Genomic DNA, 18,487 nt, shown 5'->3' on the forward strand with positions numbered 1-18,487 from the left:
CAGATTTTTTTATATTGTTCATGTAAATCAGAATATTATGATATTCAGAAAAACAGTGGAATATTAGTCTGCATGTTAACATGGTCTGTGATTATCTGAATCGGTTAGGAGGATGGAGAGGAAAGACACATTCTGAGGCAGTGGTCTGTACATGTATGTGTGTGTTTGCATGTGTGTGTGTTTCAGGACCCGGCAGTAAAAAAGAGCCTGGAGACGGAGAGGAGACGGAGAGACATAATGGCGGGAGGGGCAGTGAAATGTGGCCGTCCCAAGGACACTGCACTGAGGTCAGATGTATTGATCGCAGCACTGCCAAGGAGGCACGTGACACGTACTGTATCATTCACCATAACTATTAGTTGTTCTGTATAGTAATCTACGCTGGGGTGCTTTCTGTCGGCTTAGTACAGATTTTATTTCCACAGTAAATCTGCAGGATTGAACTTGAAGATATAATAGATATAACTAAATATAAATAATATTTTTAATATGTATTTTGGGACCTGTTATTGAAGATGTTCTTTTGGCTGCGGACAAACCAACCTCGTATGATTAAGTAGAGCACCCGGGATCACTGCTGTGAGTAGATGGGCATGTTTACAGCCGCTGAAGAGCAAGACTTCCTCATACATCACATTACACCTTATGTGACTCACCAGTGAACTTTTGAGCAGCTGGCGCATGTGAAGAAAGAGAGGAGAGAGAGAGAGGGAGAGTCACAGTGAAATGTGGTTGGGGAAAATCGTTCTCACTGAGATGACAGGAATAAATCTCTATTAACCTGCTGCCACAACAGTGGAGGAGTGAGAGCCAAAGTGATGATGGCTGTGCTCCATTTGCTCTGCTTTGCTTTCCTGATTGGCTTGCTGTAGAACATCTACCCATGATACTTTTGTAAAACCCCAAAAAGAAAACAAATATAAGATGTGAACAGCTACATTATGTATTATAATAGGTTTTCCTTGTATTATAAGCTGGGTTATACATCATTGTCTATGGGTTTGGTTGTTTCAAGTATAACCCATCTTATTTTGAAATTGCACTGGGAAGGGATCTCTCCATGGTCATTATGGAGGGAGGATCAGCAGCCAAAACACAATCACAGTTGCATTGCCCTTAAGAATGTGTGAATGTTTTCTTTTAAATGTCAACCTTTCTTTGAATTATAACAATATGAACAGTAATAATTATCATTTTCTTTACTTATTACTTTTTCAAGCTTAAGCTCAACATGCTTTAAAGGTAAAAGATGTACAGAATAAATACAACAGCAGAAAACCTGTGTGAAGAAAAACACAACATGTCGGAACATGAGGGCGCATATATCAAGCAGTTCTGAGTCCATACATAAACAGATGGAGGTGCAAAAGAAATCAGTGAGTTATATCTAGCCTTAAGAAGGGTGTGGGTAATAGAGATAGGTGTGTATAAAGCAGGTAGTATTGAAGTTAAGGCAATAACAAAATATACAAACAAATAAATGTAACGGCGGTCTTATTTATTGTTCATCCGATATTAAATATAATTTACAGATGCTTTATCTTTCCCATAAACTCCACTCTCATATGTTGGATGCAACAAAATAACCAAGAACAATGCAAGCATGAGAGATCTCCCTACTTGTCAAACCTACCAACACACCCATTTGTCGCTTTTAAGATGAAATGTCTCCTATTCTCTTTTCGATTTTGTCATTTGGTGAGTAGTGATTTTGAATCACAATGTTGTATCCTCCTTGATTGCATGGTTTGTCATATCTGTTTCAACAAGCAAAATGAATCATATTCTTTTGCCATGGCAAACAAGCAAAAGAGAGTATTAATCCACCAGGATTACTCTCAATGAAAAATAACAAAAAACTGTTTTAAAATTACATTTATTCTCATTTTGTATTAGTAATAGTTTCATGTAACTTGGTATTGCATTATTGTATACATTATAAAGATAGTTAAATAGAGTGAACAATGTAATCAGTGGCGGACTGGCCATCCGGACGTTCAGGACGAATCGGACCACTTCGGTACCGGCAGGGGCGGACTGGCCATGAAGTTGTGCGCTGACAGACGACAGAGGTCCACCGTTTCCCCGCAGTGAGGCTCCCCCCCCCCCTGTTGACTTTAGAGAGGGAGTTTGAGACTATTAAAGCGTCACCAATCGACAGTTTTTGTAAAAAGCATGTGGGAGGCAGAGTGACCTTGACACTAAGGAAAGCCCAGCAAATAAAAAGTCACAGGTTTGATTCTGTGTCGCCCTTGATGCATATTGACATCTCAAAATTACCATTGAATAATTCATTGTCAGGTTCATTAAACAATACTTTTGCTTATAATGCATGCACAGCTTGAAAGAGTACATGAATGTGTCTGTGATGCAGCCTGTTAATATTTCTAGTGAGCTCAAACTTGCTGTGGCTCTCTCTCAGTCTGTCTGGGCATGTGCAGAGAGGCACTGCAGTGCTGCACTGTGAGAAGAGAGAAAGACGGAGAGAGGGGAGTTATGACAGGGTGCTCGTGTCCTGCAATATTCTCGTTGTCACCCCATGTGTTGAGAGAGCATTAAGAGGATAACACGGGCTATATTCGTGAATTGCACTGCTGCAGAATGAAGCATCCATTTAGCATGAAAAGGTTAATGACAATGTCAGTGTCAGCGACCTACAAGGCACTTAATTGAGCAAGCATACACATTTCACATTTCATATTCTCATCGGGCAACTCTTCAGTGTACTATCACTTTTGTCTTTCTAGATTTTCTCTAATTTTCTAACATCCAATGTTAGCAATAGTTCTACTCAACCTTTTTAACTTCTTGTAGAGATCTCAGAAGACAGCTCCTTAATCAAAAGAAACAACCAAGTTCCATCACAGACAGTTTTATTGGCTTGTTTTCCGTCCCAACAAACCTCTACCAACTGTGTCCATTCTCCCTGGATCACTTTTTCATCCATCTGATCTCATTTCAGGTCCATTTGTTTTCCCTAACACGGCAGTAGATAGGGTAAGAGTTTTACTTGATGTGACTTTGTTAAGTGAGAAAGAAATAGTCCACGTGTGCTCTAACGAATGCTTCTAGGTCAGGGAAACAACACTAATGCTGGTTTGGTAAACAATGAGAACAGAAAAAGAATGTAGTGAGATCATGGTGTTTGATTGAAATGTCCTTAAAGTTTATTATGCGGACACCAGATGCACAACAACAAAGGACCAATTAAAGCAAATATGCCAACACTCCCAGTCCTAGCAAACCATCTTTAACCACTTAAACCCAGAAACTAGGACAGCATAATAAAACGAATTTATCTAAAACAGACAATATAGTGCATGAACACAGTAAGGGGTAAAAAGGCTTCCTTTGTTCTGTGTTGCTTCCAGGCAATTGATGATCATTATTTCATATCCATAAGGCAGAGGATGTTTCCAGACATTGTTTTGAGGTTATTAGCCCTGCAGCTTTGACACAGTATCAGCCTGCGACATTAACTGTGCTGTTGAAGGCATGAACATTCTCTGCCTCTCGGCTGCTGAGGCATCAAACAGGTGGAACATAAATGGCACAGCATGTGCACCTCAGAGTCGTGACGCACCCTGGTATTTCTAAAAGCTGTCATCCATTTTGTGGGCAATGATGACGGTGGTGGCGAAAGAGGTGGGGGTGCTATCTCTTGGTTGAAAGAGCCATCAAGTGGCCAGGAACTGAACTGCAACCTCAGACGGTGGCTGAGGCTGAGAGGCTCTGATGTAATGAAGCAGGTGGATCGGTGAAACACTGCTTTCCCTTCCACTGAAATGGTCATGCTTGAGCAGGCCCTTTGAAGCAAGCTCAAGGTGCTATTTTTCTGGTAATTGATATTGTAAGAGGTACAATTCCCTTTTCAATGGAAAAGTAAACCATTAATGTGAGAGGAAATTCTTTATTACGTTTCACCTGATTAGACAATTCTGACCAGTGTTATATTCTGAATAAAGGGAAATCATACCTGAATGACCTCACAGTTTGAAAAGCTACCATAGTGGCTGTAAGTGACACCGCAGTCCTCCTGTTTCACTGGGATATCCTTTACAGGCTCTCCAGTTATCTGCTTTCCAACTCCCTGTAATGTCATACTGCATTCCTGAGAAACTGAAGAACTTTTGGATTCTGCAAGTTTTATCTTCAGGAGGAAGGTATACATTGCATGCCCAGGATGTGGACGTTAAAAGGCTTTACATAATGTATCCGTCACAGCATTCAACTGCCTAACAAGCTCTGATCAGAGAGTCTGCATGTGGCACCTTCTTCAACACACACCTGATTAGCCTTTATCAATATACTAATATATGCTTGTTATGATGTGTTTATGATTGTTTTTATTTTATAGTATATGGTTTCCTGTATGTTTGTTGATGTTCTTTTGATCATCTTTCATGCTAATGTTGTAAAGCAAATGTATTTAAGGTCAATACAGTTTTCCTTCATTCATTCAGTCATTCATTATTTGATTTTGTTCCTTTCATTCAGTAAACAGTTTTTCACTGCAGATCAGGCTTACTGTTAGAGGTCACACAAAGGTCATGGGCAATTCAAAAATGATAGTCAACAACATATTGGGGGAAAATCTTTCTTACAGTATACCTTTCAAAAAGCTTGATTTAAATGAGCAAGTTAGTATGGTAAGTTTGGGTTTACAGAGCATGTCAGTTAATGCTTAGTACTTAGTTCCTGCTGATGCTCTTGCGTTGTGTCTGACTATTTTAGCTTGTTTAAAATGTCAAATTTGCTTTTTAAATGAATGACAACATTTCCCATAGGGGCCCAATTTGGCCAGGGGCCAGCACTGGATGGAATATAACCACTTGGAGTAAAAAAACATTCATACTTGAAACCAAAGCTAACCTGATATCGTTTATTATGGATTAAGCTCCAAAGTTATATATAGTATCCTTAACTTTTCACAATTTAACTCAGTATTTCAACTTTGGGAAAGCCACTGTTAAAATGAAACTTGAGAAGTTATTCTCTAAATGTCAGGTGCCCCTTTAATATTTTATTAAATCTTGTTAAATCAATTTATGAATAATGCATGCTTACAACTTCAAACAGAGGGACAATAAATGAATGACTTCAAATGAGCTCATATTAGACCACCAATGCATTTTTAATGTGTTGGTTTAGTCAGATTTATTTAACTGAAACACGGGAATGAATAGAGTTGTATCCAAATCATGACTTCTCACATTATTATCATAGTAGAGAAGGTTTGCACTTGTAGTTATTTTAATATGTATCTATTTTTATTATTGAGGAGTTATTTCAGTAACAGCCACGTGGTGGTAGCAGAGAGCAGACGTCATGACGCACAGAGAGCTCGTGGGGTGAAAGATGGGGTAAAAGTAACTGCTCCGTTCCTGTCACTTTCACCGGTTTAACGAAGAAAATAAAAGATATGTTTATGTTTCAGAAAACTTCTTTGCTAAAATATGTTTAAGGGAGCATTACAAAAAAAGATGTATTTGTATTTAAGTGGTTAAACCATAGGGTTATACACAGGCAGACAACTTATGAGCCAGTTTTCTGTCAAGTTTTACCTTAACACTGTAACAACAGTCGCAGTCTCAATGTGTTACTTGCAAATTGTCGACAACACGTGATGTAGTCAAAGATAAAAGTCACAAGTCTTTCTTTTCTCCCAACCTTTACTATGTATTGAACATATTGACTCATATTGAATCTTGGCATGACCTGTCAAAAGTAGGCTACGGAGTTGGGGAAGTTAAACTAGCCGCTGTAGTGACAGTTAATTCAGTCAGCAGCACGAGGAGTGGGAGGGTCTCGCGCGCGCTGCTGACCACTTCTCCCTGAAGCTGTAGCAGTGAGGAGTAATCAGTGCACGTGTGGATTACTGTCAGCAGCACCCAGGTGTCTGGACCGATGAGATGATACTAAACCGCAACAGGAGTCCTCTTCTGCTCGCCGTCACCTGCATGTACATCTCAGGAGGTATGCTCTGGTCCTACCAAGAGGAGGATGCCAGTGACGGGTAATTATTTGCAGCACACAAACTTGAATAAAGGTTAGAGAAAAATGTCTCACTTTAAAATGCTTTCTTTCACAGCGAAGAGTGCTCAGAGAATAAGATTTCCACGACAAAGTACCCCTGCCTGAAGCCGAGTGGAGAAGTTACAACATGTTACAGGTAAGGGAGGAATGTAGTTATTGTTCAACTTAATATAGTTATAATGCTGTGAAATGATCAAGCTGCTGAGGAGAAAGCATTGGATATTACACTTAAGTAGTTATAGCTTACTACAACTTTAATTTCACTGAAATCCATAATTATAAGCATCAAAATATAGAATAGAAGTACTCATTATGCAGAATGTCCCATTTCAAATGATTATGTGATTGCAATATAATTGTTGTTGCATGATTAATGTGTTCATCACTTTAATGTTGCAGATGGTAAAAGTGGAGCCTATTTTAATTACTCTTTATACTGTCAGGATGCTTGTGAATTTATACTTGGGGCTCAATTAGCAGTACATGGAAGTACTTAAGTTAAGTTACCTCATACTTAAATACAATAATGTAATACATGTAATTAGTTACCACTGATATTTATGTTTACAAAAATTATTTCAAAATATTACTCTACGTGATGTTAATTATAACTTTTTAATAGTCATTTAAATATTCAGAGCATGAATGTTGATTAGATGGTGCTTGGTTGCTGTGTTCACAAAAGTGTATTGCTTGAGACTGCTTATAACTTTAAAACTAAATAAGCAAACATCCTCCAATGTTTATTTTTACAGTTGACGTGGTTTACTTGTGATTATTTTCAATGAATTTACTTTCTGTAGGATGTTTAAATGAGTTATAAAATGTCTGCTTCCTAAAAAGGCTTTTGCAGATATAAACTTAACTCCATGAAGACTTTAGAGTTATTAAATAATAAGGTATCTAATGGATTTCAGGGATTTTATAGGACACCCGGGTGGATTTCCCTCTTAATCATCCTTTGTGAACATCAGAGTTCATAGCAATCTAAATATCCAGAAGCCTTCAGAATGGACTATTATGCTTTGACACTGGCTTTAATGATCAGAGACACCATGGACACAGCGTCTCCGTGCAGCAACACTCCTGTCAAAAGACACGGATTAAGTTGTTAGAACCTAATCTGTCTTCATTTCAAGGGGCCACCTCAGAGCTATATTGAAAACAACTTGTAACTACTGACTTTAAAGGGCTCGTTGGTTAAAAAATTAATTCAGATATCCACTGTTTGTTTCCTTTAAGGCAGGGGTTTTCAAAGTGTGGGAAGGTGAGCCTACCCTCAGAGAACATAAGAACAGCCGTGCCCCCCCCTCCCAATTATTATTGCTATTATTATTATTATTATTATTATTATTATTATTATTATTATTATTGTTGTTGTTGCTATAATGCAGGGGTATTATTATCCAGTGGAATGCCCTTACCTACTGGCCTAGTTAAATCAAAGTGGTTACTTTTTTTTGGCTGGGCAGTGTAGTTTTACACACCGTCTTATTTGACTTTCTCAGGACATAAAACCTGTTTTTCGGGGCAGACCCCCACAAAGGAAAAAATATATTTACACACGTAAGGTCATCATCTTAACAGTTTTTTATGCTCATCGAGTCATCCGTGAGCAGAGCATCACGTTGGCATGCCTATAACAGCTGAATGCGGCGATTACCATTTGTTCAGCAAAACGCAAACTTATTAATATCTAAAGCTTTAGTGCGTTTTGATTCAATGCTGAGTACAGCCAAACTTCACAGTCTCTTCTCTGTCATTGTAGACCGCAAATACCTCATTCCTTCCGTCTACTTGGGTCCGAATGCTTCTCGTTTTGTGCCGTCCCGTTCAAATGAAATCGTCACCAATCACATTTCCACGCTCGCGCCAGGGCTGGGGAGGGGTTACAAGACTCGCGTCTTGTGCTGCATTCACTTGCACTCGGACATTAGAGATTTTCTCTCATAAATGTCCGATGAGCCACAACTTTTCTTTCAAAACAAAGCTGCCAACCGGGGTGGCAGCTGGGGTGGCAAGGCTATTTTTAGGGTGGCAGTTGCCACCCCATGCCACCCCGGTAGATCCGCCCCTGCTTGACCGGTATACTTGCTTTTGATCAAAGTCCATGCGGAAAACCCGCACTCACACAGGTAAGCGGAGGTGAAGAGAATGAGCACTTTTACAGCCTTTTTGGCGAGGTGGGGGAACTCGGTCTCCACAGACAGCCAAAAGTGTGCAAGTGACGTTTTCTGCCAGACGCTGTCTCCTCTCTCACTTTAGGTAACTTCACTAAAAATCGATCCATGTTGCCACTCGCATAAAGTTAGCTGAAGTTAACTAGCTGAAATTCTCGTTATTATCGTCACACTTTGAAAACCGCTGCTTTAAGGTATTTGTATTGATTTTGGTGCAGGAAAAATGTACAGCAACAACGTTTGACAAATGCCTGTTGCCTTTTTGATGGATACAAGCTGAAAGTTGAATCATTTTATCAAGAAATTGTACTTGACAATTGTCAATCACCCAACTCCCCCACACATGATGGACACCTAGTAAATGCTGAAACACAACTTTGCGGGAATGCAGTGCTTTTTATTCGGGGAACTCATTTCTAACGAGTGTTGTCAATCATCTTGCTTTAAATCTATTTCTGTTCTTCCTTTCCTGGAAAGCCAATTGGAGAAATGCCAGATTGTAAAAAAATCTCTTCTGATAAGTTTTCCAAGTGAGAACAGAGAGGTTTCATGTCGGTTTTGCTTGACAAACTGCTGGCTGTGGTGCAAGCACACAGTGACATCCTGTTGGATCTATAAATCTCAAACACATTCTTAACATAATCATGTTGGTTTATGGTTGTTGGCTGCAGCCACAGTCGTTTCCCACAATGTTTATTTAAAAGAGCCAAGGCAATAGGTGCATTTCGGTTCACCTGCACGCCATGAGCTGATGACTGCATGAGCTCTGTAATTGTTGGTTAAAAAGTGTTATTGTAGTGCCAAATATTCCAATTAATAATCTGAATTTAACTTGGTGAATGTTTTCTTTGCGTACTGCATGTTTTCAAATTGCCGTCATGTAGTTCAAAGGGAACCAAACTTAATTTGAGTTGGAAAGATTGAGTTGCCAAAGGAAAATATCGTCCTTATGGCATTTATTAGGCACTTTGTAGAGTAACAGTGTGTCTGCCCATTTTAGAACATTTACTTTTATTCTATTCTATTTAGTTGTTTTATTTGAATGTGTTATATTTATGTCAAAGTTGTAGCTGTGCTTTAGGAGATGAATGGCCCTTAAAAGCTATGGTGCACAGGTTTTTCTTACTTTGTTTTTATTATTGTGATCACCACCCTGGATATTGAAATAGAAATATGTTAATCTGAACACTTAGTATGTCTTGCTTCTTTAGAGGAATCCTTGTTCTTCTTAACATATTTATGTTCTAGTATACATATACATCCAGCCTTCCCTACACACAGTACTCATCCTTTTCTTTTTTTTACACAATCCCCGTAACACCGCACATTTAGTTTATTTACCTGTCCTGGTAGCTGGACTTTTGTCCCACTGGAGAACGGTAGCTATTTCCCTGTGTTTCTTGTCTTTATGCTAAGTAAAGCTTATCAGCTGCTGTTTCGCACTGCAAATGTACCCAGCAAATGTCAGAGTGGCATCGACCTTCTCTTTGCAAGATAACAAATCTTATTTGAAATATAAGTCTTTGGTAGGACTAGCGGGAGAGGAGAGGACCACTTGAAGACATGTTGAAACAGCCCCCTTTGACCATGGCATTCCTCTGTGTGCACAGTTTAACGCTCATCTTTGCAGCATTTATCATATTGTGAAAGGGATCAGAGGAGACACCAGAGACCCAGAGAGCATATGTCACAGCACAAGAGATGTAGCAGGGCCTCAGCTGACTCGGACCATATCTGTCTCACTGTCAGTGCAGGCACATTCTTCTCTCTGTCTCTCTTTCTGGGCTTTTTTATGTGGAGATTGTCACATGTGGGTTTCTTTATAAGGTTTCAGCATTTTCAGGCTTCACAATATATGCAAATGATTTGCTTGGCTTACAATAAGATGTGAGAGGTTGTGTAGTTTGTTCCAGAAGTTGTACTCACAGTAAATCATGAATGCCTGAGATTGCAACACAAATACTTTTCAAAACTTCAAAAAAGGGTCTGATTAAAATGATAAGGTGTGTGCTGTTTGTACCAGTTTGGCAACATCTTGAGTGCTAAGCGGTCTCTGCTGTTGAGATTTCCAGTGTAGCTCTCAGAGATCAGTTTGAATCAGAATTGACAGTAACATGGATTATGAACTCCATTGTCTTTCTGTTGGTGACTTTGTGTTATTAGTTTGGCTGGTGACTGGTAATGCTTACCATTCTCTTGAACCTCACAGTGCATTCTAATCCAAACCACAGTGGCTGTTTAAAACATAAACCCATTACTTTCTGTGTCCAGAGAATGTTGCGGCTTGTGTCACAAAGCACATTACTGACTTGGCTGCATTATAACGCTGAGTATAACCTAGAAAACGTTTTTATTTGAGTCCATATTGCAGAGTCGATAGGCTTCCAGGTTTTACTCCGCAGCTATCAGCTAACCTCATAATCCTGCTTTGTGAGACGGACCCCCTGGGGAAAACATACCGGACAGCGGCTGTTAGCAAACAGCACATGTGTCACATCATAAACTACTTTACACTAAATCAATTCATCAGTTGGCAGTACAAAGCGACAGAAAATATATTTATGATATCGTTATACTAAAGATTGATTGTGTTTTTGTGCTGTTAACACAGTAAATTCAGAGCAGATTACTCAAGATGTAGACGCTTTTTTAGCGGCTGAGATAAAGTATCATGACATCCCTGAACATCCAAGATAAGAGCCAGATCCAATGTGTTGACCATCATAGGATGGAGGCACATTAATAACCATTGTTTATAACTTCTCCTGGTGACAAGAGGGTACATGAAACAGTGATTACATTGGCCTGATTTATTGTGTATACGATGTCTGCCTACCCTCCCTGTAAAGGAAAAGAAGCAGAGCCCGGTGAGGGGCAGTCTTTCACTCTACAGCTGCATCAGTTTTATATAATTGGTGTGCGACATTTGTAATTGTTGCCTTGTTATCTTTCCAAATAATTCTGGTCTTACTACATTTTGCCCCCCCCCCCCCCCAGCTAAGGAATTCAGGGGAAACTCTGGGTTACGCAGTGAGTAAACTGAGGATAACATTTCTACGGCCCCCCTGTGAGACATGATAGTCATGATACTCCTCATGCACTTGGCATATCCAAACGGCATTGTTTGTGTCCCGTAAATGTCTCTATCATTTCCTTCCAATAAAGTTCAGTGGAATTTGTTCAGAGGTATTTCTTTCTATCTCTTCTCCTCTTTTTACACATTGTATCCTGATGAATCAAGTGGCCCGGGGGTTTGTCAGTATTTGATTTTACATTGACTGCAACATGTGAAATGGATTTATATTGTGATTCTGCAGGCAGTATTTTAAACCCTCATCAGAAATGATCGCTAAAGTCTGATTATTCAACTTGGCGAAAAAGCTTGTCTCCTTAGTTTCAAATCTGGTTTTCACATCAAAATGTATTCTGCTCCTTAGAATAATCCTCTCAGCTGGTCTTCTGTTCCTTCTCCCAAATTCAAATAGCTTTCAACATGAGAAATACACTTGGGGTTCTCTGCTGCCATATTGTCATCCCTCCAGTGAACGTAGCTCCATGAATTGTGGCTGTAGACTGCATTTAAAATGTTGTGGCACAGCTTAAGGAGTTCAGCAGACCCTGGTTAGTTGTGCCTTGTCCTTTTGCGCTACTACAGCTGATACTATGAGCCCTGATTTATGGACAGCATACGAGTGGCATCTTTCAGGGGGAAAACATGTAACTCAGGAAAGCCCCCATGTTATATTGTTACTCAATGCACGTCTACTGAGCCATGGGCACACATCCAGTATTGTAGCATAGATATTTAATAAGGTTGGGAACTTTTCAAATATATACCAAATTATGCTAATTCTGAGGTTCTCATTGAACTTATACAACCGTTTTGCATTTATAATTTGTCATTAAACACAGGGGTTATTCCAGGATAAAAGAATAAAAACCCTCTGCAGGTAAACGGATGATTGCAGTTGAGCAAGATGACAAATATTAGGCAATACAACATTATTACTATTGGTCTTACACATTCCCTTTAGGTGTTTTTCATTAGTTACAACAAGCCCAATTATCAACCACCTCCGGTGCTACTGGAAATGCCTCAGAGGATCATTCTTTATAAATATGCTTGTCAAATCTTGTTTGTACAGAAACATCAGCAGGATGACATGACACTTGTTAGACGCTTTTATCCAAAGCGACTTACATACTTAATACTGTGTGCAATCCCCACAGGGGCAATTCGGGGTGAAGTGTCTTGCCCAGGGACACAATGACATGCTGACTGCATTGGGGTTTGAACCTGTGCCCCCCTGATCCGAACACCAACGCACTATCCACTGCCACAGCCTCCCTATAATAATTTAGGATAATTCATGTCAAAAGATTTTGAAAGATATCACTAAAGCTAAACAGAAACCAAAAATACACTTGCTGTAGCTGTTCTCTTGTAAAAGCCTTTGTGGTGGTTTCCACTGGAAACACAAGTGCTATGTGGCAAAGCAGGAATATTTTAGATGTATTAAAGACACATCTGGATTTACTAACAGAGTTTTTTGATTTAGTTCAAATTAAACACAAATTGCCTTTCGGAATGAAAACATTGTAAGCAACGTGCAGTTAAGCATTTCGAGAAGACAGAATGCACCAAAAGAAGTCAACTGAGGAAGGAGTCTGGAATAAGTCCAAACTGTTTCTCAACACCTCTTGTGAGTGAAACAGAGTGTGCCGGAATAAACCTCAGCAGATGCAGAAAGAGATAACAGCTGACAATCATGCCAATCAAAAATGCCTGAAATGATGTACGGTTCCTGGCACTGATCCCCAGCATCGAGTTACTTTTGACTGAATAATAAAAGTAAATGTGCTGGTTGAAGGTAAACATTACATAAGAAACTCTATTATTAAAAGGCATTACAAGTGTGTCTTTACATGTGCTAAAGAACCAACACCACCATAAGACTGGGGTTTGATTCATCCCAAACTCATCATAAACTGTATCCCAGAAATGATGCCTGGTCAAAAAAAAGACATTAACATCTGCTTTCTATCCATTTTGAGAGTTTGAGAGTTTGAGAGTTAACTGAAGTAGACCGTGTAACAGAGGCTGTCCTGTAGAGTTGACATGCACCTTCGTGTTACTCTTCAATGACAGCTCCCGCACAGCTGAATGTGGAGAGTGTCTCAGGCAGACGAAGTCAGCTGTGGGACTAAGCTTATGTTCACGTCTGTCTGAAAATACTATAACGTCTGTAATGAAATACTAGGAAATCCGTTGTCTTTTTGTTGACTCGTAGAGGAGTGCAGAATCGTCCTTCTGACAATCTTTCCTTTCCTTCTCCAGGATAGGTCAATTTGATGAATCACGAGCAGAGCAAATACACTTGAAGATAAAGGGGAGGTTGTTTGAACAGTTTTTCCTCACATCTCTTTCCAAAATAACACGTTATGTTTGTAATTGCAATCCAGACCACACAGATAAGAGATTTCTGATCTGGCGCCTTTAACAGCATGAGACAAAAACATGACAATCGGCTGTTTGGAAAAGTAAACCTGTTACAATCTGATAAGGCTATGGTACAAAGGTGGTTACATTTAAGTATGAACACAACTTTGTTTGGCAAGGGTTTAAGGTCGAGTAGCTTCATCAGAGAAGCAGTGTTCATGTTGTTTTGATTGATCCACTCAGGCGAGAGTCATTATGACTTCGCAGGCTGCTGGAGGGACTTTCCACCTCAAAGAAAGCATATGTTGTTCTGGGACTCCTTTTCAAACTGATGCTGTCCATTCATACTGTCAATTATAGTAAAGTGTCATTTATCCAGTGTATCCTTTTTTTTAATTGCTTCATTTCAGACAACAGTATAAGTGGATGGATCATCCTGTGGCTTATGAATTTAGCTCAGATCATTTTCAGTCCTGGTGGAGATGATACAAATACACACTATCAGTCACTCATCAACTTTATTTATGGTTATCACTTGTTTCAGAAAATGCCTGTGCTTGAATACATCAAGTTGCTCTGTCTTCCTGTCCCATAAACATATTATTCATGTTATCATTCAAAGCACATGCACTAATAGAGTCACTTATTACTGTGCGTCACTTTAATGGTGTCACACTTTGCAGGATATTGTTGTGAATAACATTGTTACAGAAGTCGAGCCAATTGGCGGTGAGTAATTTCTGCAGGTCCGGTCGATAATACATGACTGCTGGAAGTTCTCCCAGTCACTGCTGAACTCTGTTCTGAGTGGGAGGTGGAGGAAGGTTTTTTAAAGTGATTTTCATTCGTCATTCATCTTTGCTCCCATAGGGGGTGATGTGTTACAAAACATTTTAACAAAGTAGATTTGATTTGAAATGAGATGTAAAAGAGGTGTTTAGCCAAAGTCTTGTCAACAACTTCAGTGAAGTGGTGACATGGCCTATTCGGTAGAGTATGTTACCCCGTCCTGTTGTTTAGAGGAAGATGCAGTGAAGTGTAAGTGATGGCCGTGAGAGCACGGGAGGACATGTTAGTGGAAAGGAGCATTCCTGAGTGACAGATGTGGAGCACAAGCAGCAGCAAACATCCTCTTGTTTATTTGTTTTCATGAACTCATGTGGTGTGTTGGGAATATACATAGAGTACACTTCCGTAACTTGGCTTTTGGAATAATTAATTAATATTGATTTAACCAAAACTAACACCAGGACAATACATATGCTCCAACATCTTTTCAACTTCTGTTTTAATGTTATTTTTCTTTCTTAAAATGATTAGTATTCTGTTATTTCTATCAGATTCTAAAAAAAAAATGCTTACTGTACATTGTCAGTAATGCAGTGTTGTCAGAGAGTCATTTAATTGGGTTCCTTACAAATTCATGTTGCCATCTGTTTCCATTTGGAAAGAAGACAGTAATATGAAACATGCCTTTGCTGTAAAGACCATGACTTTGAGTGTTCTCACTTTATAAAAAACGTGTTGACAGAAAAGTTTGACAACTGTTGTTTAAAGGATGTATACCTGCTGCCCAGAGAACACAGTATTCAACACCTTCCAGTAGTGTTTCTGTATTTGCCGCACGGCTGTGAATGGAGATGGATATTCTACACCTGTCAAAGCCTTCCCCTCTTCAAAGGCGTGTACAGGCTGTGGGGTAGCTGGATATCTACTGGAAATGGAAATGAGGACTAAATGGGAAAAGGAATGACCATAAATCAAATGTGTAACTACAGTGAATCCATATGGCCTCTTTTCACCTATAGTGCACTTTGAAATAGAGTAATGTCATATGTGTACATGTGTGCTCACACAGATATAAGAAAGTGGCACCTGTGTAAATAATGGTATTTTAATAATAGTAGATCCTAAATTAGATAAATGATCCGTATTTAGTTTCTGTGATCTTTGAGTGTTTCTGAGTCACATTCACCTTATTCTTTTAGGATCACACATATGTTGTACTTCTTTAATCCACATTGCTACTTTTTCTTTTGGTATTAAGTCTTTTTTTTGTAATCCCTCTATTGTTTCGTTTGGCTGTTGCTCCTTTACCCATCTGTTTCTTTCCATGGAGAACTGTAGTGTGGTCACGCTTTGGTCAGGCTGTGGTGTTTCTGCCTCCATGCCTCTGCTCGTTGTATCCAAGAGCAAGCTTAAGTTGTTTACAACATTCTATTCTACAGAGGAACATTCAATAAAATAATAATATAGCAGCACTTTGAATGGAAAACAGTCATTGTACCAAAACACTTTGAAACACACAAAGTTATTGACAGGTAAATGGGCTTGTGTTGAAACTTGAAATGCATTTTTTGTACCTAATTGTTATTCACATCGGACTGTTTGAAGCCTTCATTTATGCTCCCATGCGTGCAAAGAATAAGGTGCTAATTCATCAGTCAAGAAGAACAGCAACTAGCCAAAAGAGGAGCTGCCCGCACCACTGAGCACAGCAGTCCTTCATGTTTAATTGTAAACAGCTGCTGCATTCAATATTAATAACACATTTTGGAAAAGGGGCTTCATGTTTGTTGTTTTTTTGCAGTGCACATGTTGCCCCCTCGACTGCAAATGTTGCTTGTATGCTGCTGAAATCCAATATTTGTGAGTCAGCTGTCATTTAATGTAATGATATTCATCACTACCACCACCACCAGTGTGTTTGTCCACCTGTCGTCATGCCATGTTAAACAGCTGTGCGTTACATCATGCTGCCTTAATAACTCCGACTTTAACTCCCCCACCGCATGCCCACGACATACCTTACCCTCTACACCCAAGAAGGCCGGATATGTTTAATTCTAAAGGAAACTTGCACATTAATAAGCGTTATTTTCAATTATAATCTGTGTTACTAATGTGGGTTAAATCCCGTGACAGAATATTAAATTTCATTACATGCAAGTTTTAAAATAACATGAAAACCAGAGCCTTTAATGGGCTAGCATACAACATTTACCACGCAGTTAATTTACACATGAACAGTGTTGGGACTAACGCGTTACAAAGTAAGCCGTTATTTTTGGCAGTAACTTGTACTCTAACGCATTACTTTTTAAATTCAGTAACTCAGTTACCGTTACTACATGGTGCGTTACTCCGTGAAGTTTTTTTATATAGTAAACAGCCAGGTGAACAGAGATGAGAACTGTACTTAAGTACAGTACTTGAGTAAATGTACTTAGATACTTCCTGTGTCACATGCGGAGACGGGCTGTGGGCGTGTTTGTGTCGTTTACTAACAAGACTATCATGGCGGCGGCGGAGCTCAAGTCTAGTTTCTCCACCTGGAGATATTCTCACTAGTTCACTTTTGTCGAGCACAAAGAAAATAACGTTTTAGTTAAATATAAGTTGTGTCCTGGCGGGTCAAAGAGCCTATCTACTGGCCAAACCAGTCATTCAAATCTCTTAAAACATCTGCAAAAACAACATGCTGGGACGAAGCTAGTAGCTAAGACCACAGAGACTCAGCCGACGCCACTCCACCTCCACCTGCACCTCAGCAACAGCGGCTGGATTTTAACCAAGGGACAGCTAGCCAGGGAAAAGTCGATAAAGCCATTGCACGGTATGTTGTGGAACACATGCAGGCTATTGCTACCAGGGCCGTATCCAGGATTTCCTAAATACCGAGGTCCAAACATGTTAGGGGGGTTCGGGGGATACCCCCGCGATTTTTGGGATTTTCATGATCTAGTTAGGTGCTTTTTAAGTCCTGTGGGGATAATATATTGATTTCAAACCATCTCAGTGGGCTGCAGTATAAATTATTTTTGAAAGTGTAATACATTAATCAGTTGACTGTTACTATTAATGATCTGGACATGCAGAAGGACCTGCACCCTCTCTTCCATCTTCATTAGTCTCTCTGCCCTCTACTCTTTCTCTTTGTTCAATCTCTCCCTGTTGTTCACCTTTTGCTCCTCCTCACTTGTCTCCTCCTCACTTGTCTCCTCCTCACTTGTCTCTCCTGCCAGTGAATTAAAAGCAATTCAGCCATTTAGTTCATTTCACTTGTTTGTTTGCATTTTTTATTTTTTTTAAATCTGTTTTGTTTGATTCTCAAAAGAGAATAAAGATGTAAGCAAATTGTGTTTTATTATGAAATCATAACTGCAATAGATGTATGTTGTTTTAAAATGATGCCTATTGTAAATGAAGACTATTGTTATAGATAAATAGATAGATAAATGGGGTTATTAAGCCTACATTCTTCTGTCTGACTGTACCTGCAGTTCCTCCCTGACTTCCATCACTTTCTCTCTCTCTTTCTCTCTGCCTGTCCTGTCTCTTCCTTACCAAAGCTGAGCTTCGACTGACATAGTCTTTTCATTACATCTGAGTCAGTGTAAAAAGAAAACAATACAATGTTATATCTCCAATGTTTTACTCAGATTGAAATGAAAAAAACCCATTAAAACGTTTGTTAAAAGGTAATCCTTCTGACATTGGATGAATGTAATTAACTGTAGCTCTCTAGCTAGTTTATTCACGCAATTTAAATCAAAGTATAGCCTATAGCTGCAATATAAGTTAGTGTGCATGTTGTCGGACATCCACTGACTAACGTAGAGCGTTCACACAGGATCTGCTGGTCATAATGTCCTGATGAACAGAAGCACAAGCAGCCCGCTGGACTCAGATCTCTAAATACCTCATCACTCCTCCGCCGCTCCGGTTCAAGTCCGGGCTGCGGTGGTTTGTTGATACATGTCGTCTTCTTCTGTTTGCTTAAATCGAGGCTACGTAGTTAGGCTACGTAGTTATGCAGCGCCCCCATCGT

At 39.5% G+C, this 18,487-nt stretch overlaps 1 protein-coding gene across 2 annotated transcripts in view; it reads left to right on the forward strand.

Annotated features, from left to right (window-relative positions):
• The first annotated feature begins 5,797 nt into the window (after positions 1-5,797).
• ccbe1 (collagen and calcium binding EGF domains 1) overlaps positions 5,798-18,487 on the forward strand; it is a 63,531-nt gene continuing 50,841 nt past the window's right edge. For both annotated transcript variants that reach the window (XM_034095870.1, XM_034095871.1), the window contains exons 1-2: positions 5,798-6,016; positions 6,092-6,172. In XM_034095870.1, the coding sequence (XP_033951761.1) occupies positions 5,913-6,016; positions 6,092-6,172 (185 nt within the window). In that variant the 5' untranslated portion in view covers positions 5,798-5,912. The remainder of the gene's footprint in view (positions 6,017-6,091; positions 6,173-18,487) is intronic.

This window comes from Pseudochaenichthys georgianus, chromosome 12, assembly GCF_902827115.2.
Source record: "Pseudochaenichthys georgianus chromosome 12, fPseGeo1.2, whole genome shotgun sequence".
Lineage (NCBI taxonomy): Eukaryota > Metazoa > Chordata > Actinopteri > Perciformes > Channichthyidae > Pseudochaenichthys > Pseudochaenichthys georgianus.